Genomic DNA, 13,833 nt, shown 5'->3' with positions numbered 1-13,833 from the left:
ATCTAAATTTGTAGAAACCGGTTTATGAATTTTCAAAACCGGTTTCTACAAATACCGGTCTAAGTTTATTTGCATCAGTATTTTTGTTTGAATACTTTAACTTTAAAGCTGCCGTTTCAGTTATACTTATTATATCCATATATAGAACTTTACTCGGAATAGGAACAAAGTTAGGTCCTAAATCTAGTATTTTTTTGTGATGTGTTGGGATATTATCAGCACATAAATTAAGTGTTACCTCTTTTATAAACTTGTACTTTCTTTGGTTATCATTATCTTTATATCTACTTTCCTTGATTAATAAATCAAATTTGATTTTTAGTTTATTTCTCGATCGCAAAAACATATATTCGTAGGACTTATCTGTAATGTTTGTAATTTTTTGAAAATCTTCATTATTTACACATGATTTTATAAATTCTTCTAATTTTTTGATTGAAATTATGTTGTTGAAATATCTTTTTTTTTGCTAGCTTTTGGGTATGTAGAAGTAGATCTCAAGAACACCTCACGCAACTTAAAAAAGATGTATTTTTATAACAAAAACTTTACAACAGTATTTGCAACAGTAACTTTTATTGTATTGTTAATGAATTTCCTGTTATTAGCGTTTTAAATTCAAAGTTATAACCTAATTTATATATTTAAATAGTGATATAAAAATATCAATTAAACAAAATAACGTAAAACTAATTCCCCTGTTCAGAAAAAAATCAAATTAAATGCAAAAGAAACAGAAGAAATCAAAATTACAACGTCAGATTTACCTTTTGCAGACAATGACACCAATTATAGCTGGCCAAGTTGCTGGACTTTAGAGCAAAAAACAGAGTTTTGTTCCAAAAACGAGTGGCTTTGTTTTCGACAAAAAAAGCTCGGTTGCACTACCTGCCAAAAAGTGAAAACACTTGGCGTAGAAGCTAAGATGGGAATGAAAATATCTAAAGAATGGTTCAATAATGAACTTTCTTATTATGGTGAAAATAGAAAGCAACAGTTAAGTTCGTTACGTAAGAAAATATTTGATCACAAAGAATCTGTAGGACATCAAGCTGCATTAAATTTTTTTTTTTTTTTTTTTTAAATAATTAACCTCCCCAAAGCCGAGAAGGCCACTACAGATGAGGAGGCTACTTGTGGTTATCACCCTCTCTCAACTCTATAACTCCGAAACACGAACCTTGACGAACAAGGCCGCTGCGCGGAGAAATAAGTTGAGCGCGGTACTACCAGAGACGTGGTGGGAATCGAACTCGGAACCTCTCGCTTATGAAGCGAGCGCTCTACCACTACACCACTACCGCATTGCGAGTGACGACGCAACCACTCGCTTATGAAGCGAGCGCTCTACCACTACACCACATACCGCAAATATGGTAGAAGAAGCTAAAAAAGAGACTCTGTCAAACAATATTTTAAAATCTTTAAGGTGGTACTAAAGCATTAAAATCATAAAAAAAGTGATTTTAGGATTTTTATTTCAATATATGTAGAATTCAATTCTGGTTTCAAATATATATAATTTTAATATGTTTTTTTAATAATATTAAGAGAAAATTTTTTTTTAATAAACCAGGTATAATTTTATTCGCTTAGCAACGCCTTAGCAACGCCAAGCAAGGTTTGATTTTGCCCCAAAATCTAGTAATATAACCATGTTTTTAAACAGGGGGTCACATTAAATCTTGCAATTAAGTTTTTTTGATAAAATGTCTTAAATCCATAAGCTAAAACCACATTACTTTCATTAAATCACGACTGTAAGTTTATAATTCTTAAGTGAAACAGACATTTAACTACAAATAAAATAATTGATTGTTCGCTGCTGTTCCATATTTATTTATTTTATTTAGAATTATAAAAACATTTATTAAATATATTAGTTGGTTTTTAAAGATGCCTAAGTCTTTAAAAGCAAAGAAAAAGATGAAGTTTAAGGGTAACAGATTCACAAAAAACTACAAGCTTGATGATAAAACCATGCAATTCGATAAACCTTGTTCAAGTGAAAGAAAACTTGAAAACAAAAAATGCAGTAGTTCATTTAGTAACAACGATGATTGTAACATTCTTATAAACTTTTCGATTCTTCAGAATGAGCTTGCAAAATTTTTTTTTGTCCTACATGTAGGAAAACAGTAACTTTATCAAATAATTTCCAAAAAAGAAAGGGATTTTCGTATCTTCTATGTTTGGATTGCACAAATTGTGACTGGAAATATGAATTAGAAAGCTCACAGAAAACAAATAAACTTACTTTAGAAAAAGCTGTAAGCTGCATTAATTATCAAATGGTTATAGCATTTCGTGAGATTGGTCAAGGTGATCAGGGAATCCGTACATTTGCAAACATTATGAACATGCCAACACCATTATCATTTCCTGGATATCAATTAATAAATAACAAATTACATACTTTTTATAACGATGCAGCTTCAGAAAGCATGAGCAATGCAGCTTTAGAAACAAAGAGTTTACTTGCTACCAATACTTTTGATAACAATAGCATTATAAATTGCCAGGTCTCACTTGATGGTACATGGCAAAAACGTGGGTATTCGTCAATGAACGTTGTTGTAACTTTAATTTCAAGAGAAAATGGAAAGTGTTTAGACACAGTAGTTTTATCCAAATATTGCAAAGGATGTGCCATGTGGAAAGAGAAAAAAAAAAAACCAGGGTACCTGAACTGGCAAACAAATCATATCTGCCAAGCAAATCACAAAAAATCTTCAGGTTCTATGGAGGCTGCTGGTGCTATTTTAATGTTTTCTCGATCAATAAAAAGTTATGGTTTGCGTTACACTTCATATATTGGTGATGGTGACACATCGTCTTTTAATAAAGTCAAGTCTTCTAAACCATATGGCGAAGAAATAACAATTGAAAAATTAGAATGTGTTGGCCACGTTCAGAAGCGATTAGGTACACGATGCAGTATTGCTACAAAGTATGAAGGGAAAAATACTAAGTGATGGAAAAAAATTAAATGAGGCTGGAAGATTGACAGATAAAGTTATAATTAAACTTCAAAATTAATATGAAATTGCAATTAGGCAGAATAAGCTATTATACCCAATGAAGAAACCTGTTTGGGCTGTGTTATTTCATAATAGTAATATAAGTAATCCCATCGAACTCCATCAATTCTGCCCTCAATCCAAAAATAGTTGGTGCTTGTGGCAAACAGATAGGTTTAATAATCAAAACAAATACAAACCCACATTGAATATACCATTGTCAATTAAAGCTGTTCTTCTCCCAATTTTTCATGATCTTTCAAGCGATGAGTTACTTTCCAAATGTTTACACGGACAAACCCAAAACAATAATGAAGCTTTAAATTCGATGATATGGAAAAAATGCCCCAAAAATATTTTTGTTGGAAAAAAGGTTTTGGAGATTGGAGTTTCATCTGCAATACTACAGTTTAATGAAGGTGCTACTGGTATTTGCAAAGTTTTTGAACGTTTAAAAATTCCTGTCGGACAATTTATGAACAAAGGATTTATTAAAAAAACAATGAACGAATCAGAAATATGAGGAGAAAATCATCAAAAAAAGGAATACAACAAAGAAAAATCCTTAAAAATATAAGAAAAGGTTACTTAGACATTGAAAATGAATCAGAAAAACAACCAGCTTATTCTATTAGTGGTTGGTAGTTGACTGGGAAAGTTTATTGTTTTTAAAACGTGTTTTTTTCCTTTTGAAAACTTTCAATATACACGATTACGCAGAATTAAATATCTCAAGATCTAAAGGTGCAATTACAATGAAATTTTCAGGATATATTCATTATTATCATATGCAGGAGTTGTACTAGAATTAGGTTCTAATACAAAATAGTTCATGAAATAATGCCTGAGATGTCTGGTACCTGGCACCCGCAGCTGGTTCAATATGGTAAAATTGCCTTTACTCCTAAACTACATGCATACAGTAGATGATTCTAGTACAACTTCTACATCAATATGGGACCAATGTTATTGTAAAGTTTTGGAGCAAATGAATGACCCTATCTTGAGATATTGCATTCTGCGTATTTTTCTTTTTATGTGTTTTTAGATTTGGGTAATCGAGGCAAAAAAATTTTTTTTTGTTACAAATTATTTTAAAATTTGTATATTTTAGTTTTTTATATATAAAACTTCTAATTTGCAATTTTTTAATACATTATTTAACATTTTAATACTAGCTTTAGTACCACCTTAACGCGTGAGAAAACTGTAACAGCAAACATTTTTCAAACTGCATATAAAGTTGCTAAAGGAAATCAGTCTTTTAATAATTTTGAAATGAAAATTGATCTTCAAGAAATGAATGGAGTTGAAATGGGTTGTATTCTTCATTCTACAAACGCATGCATTAATATTGTCAATCATATAGGTAACGAAATGAGGAAAAAAATTATTGCAGAAGTCATAAAGTCAAAGAGTAAGATTTCGATAATTATTGATGAATCAACCACTATAAGCCAAAAATCAACACTGATAGTGTACATTCGGTGCTGTGTAAAAGGCAGCGGAATGAATTCACCAATCAATTTATTTTTGGATTTAGTGGAGCTTGAAAGTGTTACGGCTAAAGGACTATTTGTTGCTTTACTTGAATGTCTTCATTCTTATGGGATGAAAGATGAATATTTGAAAAATTATTTAGTTTCTGTAGCATGCGATGGCGCAGCAGTGATGTTAGAATGCAAAAGTGGCGTTTTTAAATTAGTCACTGAAAAGTTTCTTTTTGTTATAGTTTGGCATTGTGCTAATCATAGACTGGAACTATCAGTAGGCGATACTATTAGGGAGATCTCAAGTATTAACAGATTCAAATCATTTCTTGATAAGCTTTACGTCGTGTATCATGCTTCCCCAAAAAATAGCAGAGAGTTACGTTCATGCGCAGAATTACTTAATATTCAGCTGCTGAAAATTGGTCGAATTTTAAATACACGTTGGGTGTCATCTAGTTTCCGTTCAGTTTTTGCAGTATGGGAAAATTACGAAGCGCTTATGAAACATTTTGAGGAAGCGATGGTTGATCCTACAAGGGACAAAAACGAAAAATCCACTTATGCAGGCTTAAAAAACAAAATTACATCAACAGAGTTTTTAACGGATCTAGGATTAATGTGTGATGCTCTCCAAGAATTATCGGAATTGAGTTTGGACCTACAAGAGCGCAATATTGATCTATACAAAGCAAATCAAAAAATTAAAGCTCTTGTTCAAGTATTCGAAGAAAGAAAAAATAATGGTGGTCCCTATTACAAATTTGCTTTAGTTTCAGCACAGAATCTCCGTTTTCATGGAGTTTTACTTCACAATAAAAATTTCAAAAACAATTCAGCTATTAATCCTAACGCCTTTTATATAAAACTAAAAGAGTCAATTGAAAAAGGTTGCTTGCTGAAAAAGATGTTGAATTAGCTCAGTGGACTCGCATCTTAGATCAAAATCATTGGCCTGATAACATAAACAACCAAGTAACATTTGGAGAAACTGAAATCAGAAATCTGTCGTTAAGACTACAGTTAAATGAAAGAGAAATGATTGGTGGATTCCGTGAATACCTGGCAGAAAAAACATATCCTGAAAATTTAGTTCGTTTGGTACACGCTCTACATACTATTCCCATTTCCTCAAGTGAATGCGAACGAGTGAATGCGAACGAGTGAATGCGAACGAGTGAATGCGAACGAGTGAATGCGAACGAGTGGATGCGAACGAGTGAATGCGAACGAGGGTTTTCACAAATGATTCTAACCATCACACCAACAAGAGCTTCATTAATGGCAAAAACAGTTTCAACGTTGTTATTCATTAAATTAGTGGGACCACCGCTAACAAGCTTCGATCCTTCAAAGTACGTTGATTCGTGGTTACTTAGCGGAAGGCATTCAGCAGTAGACACTAAGAGCAAGGAAAGGAGACGAGAGGATATGTCCAACAAAAATTTGCAAAAACTATGGGACTTGTTATAAAAATCAAAAGTTTTGTAAAGTTTGCATTTTATATACAGCGACTGACCCCTCCCCCACTCACCCCCTATCCGAAAAAAAACACCTGTCATTATTTGAAAAAAAGCTTCTTTTATTGGAAAACGGTTTCTTATATTTGTTCCCGCCTTTATGGGTATGATGTACGGGGGAGCCTACCAGTAGCTATACATATAAAAATTATTTATAAACTAAATTACTAATTTCTGCTTCATTTTTGAAATATAAAGAAAAATACAGGTGAGTTCCGGTGTCATGAAATAAATTAACCCCCATAATAATTTAACTCCCGTTGCGTAAAAAATTACCCGGGGAGTTAATCTATTTCGAAATAGATTAACTCCCCTTGAAATAAATTAACCCCTGTCGGCGAAACAAATTAACTCCCCATAATATATTAACTCCCTTGGAACAACTTATACGAATTACAAAAAAAGTTTTAACTTGATGTTTTCCAAATGTGTTGTTTTTAAATCTGTTAATTAGTTATTGATATGGATATAAATTATATTTCTACGATTATAATATCATATATTAATAGTGGCAATATATATATATATATATATAAATATATATATATATATATATATATATATATATATATATATATATATAAATATACATATATATATATATATATATATATATATATATACATATATATATATATATATATATATATATATATATATATATATATATATATATATATATATATGTATATATATATATATATATATATATATACATATATATATATATATATATATATATATATATATATATATATATATATATATATATATATATATATATATATATAAATATATATATATATATATAGGGGAAGTGGGGACATAACAGCCCCCGTAACGTTTAGATTAATGGAGTATGAAAATAAAAACGGCATACGCTTTTTTAACAGTGTATTTTGATAAACACATCATTAAGCTTTAAATGGCTGCAATTAAGAAAAAAATAAAATGGTTTTTGAAAATGTTATCACACAAAAATTAGACTTAGCAAAAAAAGCGGTTGTGCCCCTATAGAGAGGCACAATCGCACCCTAAAATATATATATATATATATATACATATATGTATATATATATATATACATATATGTATATATATATATATACATATATGTATATATATATATATATATATATATGTATATATATATATATATATATATATATATATATATATATATATATATATACATATTTGTATATATATATATATATATATATATATATATATATATATATATATATATATATATATATATATACATATATGTATATATATATATATATATATACATATATGTATATATATATATATATATATATATATATTTATATATATATTATATATATATATATATACATATATATATATATATATATACATATATGTATATATATATATATATATGTATATTATACATATATATATACATATGTATATATATATATATATATATATATATATATATATATATATATATATATATATATATATATATATATAATATATATATATATATATATATATATATAGGGATGTGGGGTCATAACAGCCCCCGTAAGGTTTAGATTAATGAAATATGAAAATAAAAACGACCTGTGTTTTTTTATCAGTGTAATTCAACAAACAACAACAACAACAAAAAAGCTTTTAATTTTAGCAATTTAGAAAAAAATGCAACAGTTTTGGAAAATGTTATTAAACAAAAATCACAAAAATCGCTGGGGGTATACTTTTTGTGGTACAAGTTTCTGATTCAGAGCAAGATGTCAGGGATAATTCTTGCAGTGAAATAGTTGGTGTTTGAGACTTGGTAGTTAGATTTGGTGTTGCTGAATCCATCTCAGGAAATGACCTGTTGGTTGTTTCTGAAGGCTCAAACATCCAATCATCAAAAACTTCAGGATTAAGTGGACTTATTCCAGTCTTTCTGAAACAATTTACAGCTGTCAACATGTTTGCAGATTTCATATAAGCTATTCCAAATAGTTCTGGAATCTGATATTCGGTCACAACTCTAGGATAATGTGTACGCAGCCAAATACAAACTTCGTTCGAATAGTTGCTACTAAGTGGTGCCATTAAGAAGACATCTAGCGGCTGCAGATGCTGTGAACAATGTGGTGGAAAGTAAATAACAGTAACACGATTTTCACAAGCTTTTATTATGAACTCCATATTTTTTGTATGTGTTGCATGAACATCTAATAATAGCAGTACAGGTCTTTTTTTGGATGGCATTACAAAGGACAGAAAATGGTCAAACCACTTCAAAAATATATCTGTTTGCATCCAACCACTAGGGTGATATGATGCAATAGTACCCGGAGGAGCTTTTTCGATATTATTAACATTCTTGGGAGCTCTGACAAAATAATCAAGGAAAATAATCAAGGGGGCACGTATATACCAGAGGCACTCATACACATTTTGATTGTTATGATTTTCCCTCGTTCAGCTGATGTTAGAGTTCCAACTTGTTTTTTACCCATCTTAGCAATTACTTTTGACACTTTTTTTGGTACTGAAGAAATTCCTGTCTTGTTAACATTATATATATTATTTGGAAATATGTTATTTTCATCTATGCTTTTAGTCAATAGTTCAAAATTTTATTCACAGCAGGTCGGTTAAGTCCCATTGGTCCCTCTGGTATACCCAAAGTCCCACATCCCTCTGGTATACCCAAAGAAATAACAGGATTGTGTTTTAAAAAGCTTTCTGCCCACTGGTAGCCTGCCATTCCTGATTTTTTGTTAAAGCTATGTGACATCTTGTTCTTTTCAGCTAGCTGAAATGCCAATTCTCTCAAATCTTTCATTGTTACTGGAAACAAGCAACTCTCTAGAAAAATTAGGTGTTTAGCTAACTCTTACTCTTGTTCAAGGTTAAAAACTGATTTAAAATTCCCAAGTTTTTTTAATGAACAACTTCTTAGTTCTAAACTCCCTTGCTGAAGTCTTTTTATTCTGTCTCGCAGTGTCGTTGTTGGGATACAAAACATTAACGATGCCTTCTTTATTACTGGTTCAATAGCTGCTATCATTGAGAGAGAGAGAGAGAGAGAGAGAGAGAGAGAGAGAGAGAGAGAGTATAGTATAGTTACTATAGTATAGATATAAACTCTATAACCTTAGACATTATTAGCAAAAGAGAATGGTTTTGAAGTATTAGTATCAAAACAATAGTAATAGTAGATCAAAACAATAGTTATAGTATTGCACGAACCTCTACTAATACTATTATTCTACTAATACTATTGTTTTGATCTCCTTTTTATATATAATATAAAGGCTTGTCAAAAATAAACAGTTATAAAGTAGTTTTATTCAACGCTCACTAAATATTTATATATTATATATTTTAATATATATAATACTAGATATATTTTAAAAAAATTTTAAATTAGAATACTTGCACAATTTTGTAGATACAATTATAAGTTAAATTATTTAAAACGCGTATTATAGGGGGTTAATTTATTTCAGTGGGGGTTAGAAATACTTAAGCCCCCAGTTAATCCATTTTGCTATATTTTAAAATAATTTAACTCCTGGGGTTAATTTATTTCGAAATAGATTAACCGGGGAGTTAAAATGTTTTAACCGGGAGTTAACTTTTTGGGGAGTTAATCTATTTCGCGTCACCGGCACCTTTTTTTTTAGAAAAAAAGCACTGTATATATATATATATATATATATATATATATATATATATGTATATATATATACATACATATATATATATATATATATATATATACATATATATATATATGTACATATATATATATATATATATATATATATATATATATATATATATATATATATAAAATTTTTACTTAAGCACAAAATAACAGTTTAATCAAATAACAACAAAATAAATAAACATTAAAGTCATTTTATACAACTAAACCTACATCATCATTTATTTATATATGAATGATTAATTTACCTATACATATATATATGTATATATATATATATATATATATATATATATATATATATATATATATATATATATATATATACATATATATATATATTTATATATATATATATATATATATATATATATATATACATATATATATATATTTATATATATATATATATATATATATATATATATATATATATATATATATATATATATATATATATATATATATATATATATATATATATATAATATATACATATGTATAGGTAAATTAATCATTCATATATAAATAAATGATGATGTAGGTTTAGTTGTATAAAATGACTTTAATGTTTATTTATTTTATTGTTATTTGATTAAACTGTTATTTTGAGCTTAAGTAAAAATTTTAAATGAGAACTTACAAGAGAAAAACTGAAAAAGGTCATTATCCAATGGTAGTAGAGGTAGCAAACCATGTTATTGATGGAAAAGAAATGTCGATTAGAGCATCAGCAAAAAAGTACGGAATCCACTACTCAACTCTTTCTCGTTACATAAATAAAGTAAAAAAAGTAAATATGGGAATGCAGCTACCTATTTCTGGTTATAAAAAGTCATTCCAAGTTTTCAATTTAGAACAAGAAAAAGCTATTGCTTCATATATATCAACATCTGATATTTATTTTGGATTATCACCTTATGAATCACAAAAACTTGCATTTGAATGTGCTATAAAGTATAACATTAGTTTTCCAAAATCTTGGTTAAAACTTTCAATGGCTGATCCTGACTGGATGAGCGGGTTTTTAAATTGACATTCAGGATTGTCTATCAGAACTCCAGAAGCAACAAGTCTTCCACGAGCAACTAGTTTTAATTGTGCTAATGTAAGTGTATTTTTTCAAAAATTATCAGATGTTTTAGATAAAAATCATTCTTCTGCATTTAATATTTACAATGTTGATGAGACTGGTATCACCACTGTGCAAAAACCAAATAAGATAATTGCTTGTAAAGGTATTAAGCAAGTTGGAGCATTAACATCTCAAGAACGAAGGACACTAGTGACAATGGTGTTAGCTGTAGATCCATGTGGCAATAGTGTGCCTCCAATGTTTCTATTTCCGAAAAAGAAATTTTTTGATCGCTTTATTCGTGATGGACCAAATAAATGCATTGATGCTTCGAATGGGTCGGGCTGGATGAATGAGAAGTGCTTTGTTACTTACTTAAACCACTTTGTTTGGCATGTCAAGCCCACAAAAGAAAGCCCTGTACTATTACTTATAGACAACCATCAGTCTCATCTGTTCAATTAATAACATTGTGTAAAGATAATTGTATAGTTTTGCTTTCCTTCCCTCCTCATTGCTCACATAAGTTACAACCTCAAGATAGATCTGTATTCTGACCATTCAAAAAATGCGTAGCTATTGAACAAGACTCATGGATGAAACAATGGCCAGGAAAAACAATGAGTATATATGATTTGCCAGGAATTGCAAAAATAGCCTAACAGCATTCTCTTACACAACAAAACATAACATCTGGTTTTAGAGTGGCAGGTATATTCCCATATGATAAAGATATATTTTCAGATGCAGATTATGCTCCATCATTTGTTACTGATTGTCCAGCAACTCTAAATCTAAAGCAGGTATTGATATTAGTATATCAACTTCAATCTCAGATGCAATTCCATCTCCAGCATCATTAGAATTTTCCCCAGATAATGTAAGACCTCTGCCAAAAGCACAACCTTGGAAAGAAATACTCACTAGATAAAAGAGAAAGTATGCAGAAATTCTTACAGATGCTCCAGTAAAACAGCGACTTATGACTGAAAAGAAGTTAGTTCTAAAAAGCGAAAGTCTAATACTTCCACAATTAAAATGGAATTAATTAATTTTTTGTTATATAAAAACACAAAATGTTGTTGTATTTTTATATCCTAAAAACAGAATAAAAAACAGAACTTAAATATTCTAAATACTCCTCTTGCCTTTTTTTAATTGTTGTTTATTTGACTAAGAGAATTTAAAAAAAAAAAAACAGTTTTTAGTTTACTAAACAAGTCAGGTACATGTGAAGTCTAGCGTAATAAATGCATTGCAACTCAAGGAAAATACTACTTTCTTTTATTGTAATTATAAAATTTTTGTTGTCAAATAGAAATTACAGATTAACTAGTAATTTTTCTGTGAACTCTACAAGGCTTATACTTTTAAAGTATTGTGTTGCAACATGCCCCGTTCACTTTTGCAACTTCCCCCGATGCAGGGTAAGTTGCAACATTTTTTTTTCATTTTTGTTTCACTATTGCAGAATAACTAAGCTTTATATTATATTTATTAATGTTGGATTAATATGTCACTAAGATCTATTTTATAACCCTGAAAAAAAAATTTCAAAAATATTAAAGTTTAAGAAGATAAATGTAGCTTTTTTAATATTCTTGCAACTAGCCCCGGTCTCTCCTACTACTAATATTTTTTGTGTTTCGTTTTACATGTTTCTAGTTTCACAAAATATAATTGTAGTTCATTTTATATTGGATTTACATATAATAAAATGTAAGATAATAAATAATTGATAAATGCTAGATTTTGTACATATAAATATATGATTAGGCATAAATAAAGTAATTATTGATTTACAGTATTGGACAAAACATTTGCAACCAACATCGAACAATGCTAAAAAGTGTTCCTAATTTTACATGTCTTAAAAACGAAACGAACTATACTACCACAGCAAACAGTTCAGGAGTATGGAGTCATAGCATGCGATGACATGAGCAATCAGCTGACAGGTGACAGCACACAGGCAGAATTTCGTTGACAAATGCCATTTTGCAGCGGACAAAACAAGTGCAACTTTTTGGGTTTGTTTTGATTTTCTTAAGTCCGTGTCAACGTCACGGAAGTTTTTTAACAATTAAAGGAAGTATCCAGAAGTTTCCAGAAGCATGCAGAAGCTTCCAGAAGTTTCCAGAAGAAACATCTGGAAACATCCAGTAGCATCCAGAAGTATCCAGAAACATTCAGAAGCATCCAGACGCATCCAGAAGCATCGAAAAGAAGCATCTAGAATCTTCCAGAACAGGTTCACCCAGGTTCATTTTACTGTATAAGAGACATGTAAATCGACATGTAATTCAGTCAGTATATGGAAGTCAATCAGTCAGTATTATCAAGACAGTTTATCGAAGTGAGTTTTATCAAAGTGTTTTATCGAAGAACATCAATACAAGAAGTGAAATACAACAATTGTTTCATTACATCAATACAGTCCACATCCAATCAAGACGTTGCGTTCTACAGAGCATTATTGTATCATCACAAGGTAAATGTAACACAGTAAGCCTTGAGAAGCGTGATTATTTATTTTTATTATTTTTATGACTTCAAGTGCAAAAATGGCTCCCAACAGTCTTGGATTGGAACTAAGAAAGAAAATTATTGGCGACTACGTAAGTGGAATGTCACAAAAAAGTATTTGTGATAAATATTGCGTGAAAAAATGGACCGCATTAAGACTATGTTCCAAATATCGTTCTAGGGGGAAGTTGGCAGCATATAACAAAGGTGGAAGTCCGCGTTCCATCACTTCTAGAGAGGATTCTATGATCGTCAGATCCGTCAAGAAGAATCCCTGGATATCATCAGTCGAGATACAAAAGCAATTAGAGCTGCCTGTATCGGACCGAACAATCAGACGACGTGCTGTTGAAGCCGGATTGTTTTCTCGACGCCCTGCTAAGAAACCGCTGATTTCACTAAAAAACCAAAAAAAAAGACTCTTGTCTGCTACATCTCATATTAACTGGAATGTGCAGAAATGGCGAACTGTCCTGTTCAGTGATGAATT

The 13,833-nt window shown here is 29.8% G+C and overlaps 1 protein-coding gene across 1 annotated transcript; it reads left to right on the top strand.

The window, feature by feature from the left end:
* The first annotated feature begins 3,539 nt into the window (after window positions 1–3,539).
* LOC136092082 (E3 SUMO-protein ligase KIAA1586-like) lies at window positions 3,540–5,677 on the top strand. The gene is made up of 3 exons (XM_065819802.1): window positions 3,540–3,661; window positions 4,199–5,400; window positions 5,451–5,677. Exons 1-3 carry the CDS (start codon window positions 3,540–3,542, stop codon window positions 5,675–5,677), a joined length of 1,551 nt encoding a protein of 516 aa, XP_065675874.1.
* The last annotated feature ends 8,156 nt before the right edge of the window (window positions 5,678–13,833 follow it).

Source organism: Hydra vulgaris, chromosome 15 (genome assembly GCF_038396675.1).
Source record: "Hydra vulgaris chromosome 15, alternate assembly HydraT2T_AEP".
Taxonomy (NCBI): domain Eukaryota; kingdom Metazoa; phylum Cnidaria; class Hydrozoa; order Anthoathecata; family Hydridae; genus Hydra; species Hydra vulgaris.
This window is presented reverse-complemented; position numbering and strand designations above follow the sequence as displayed.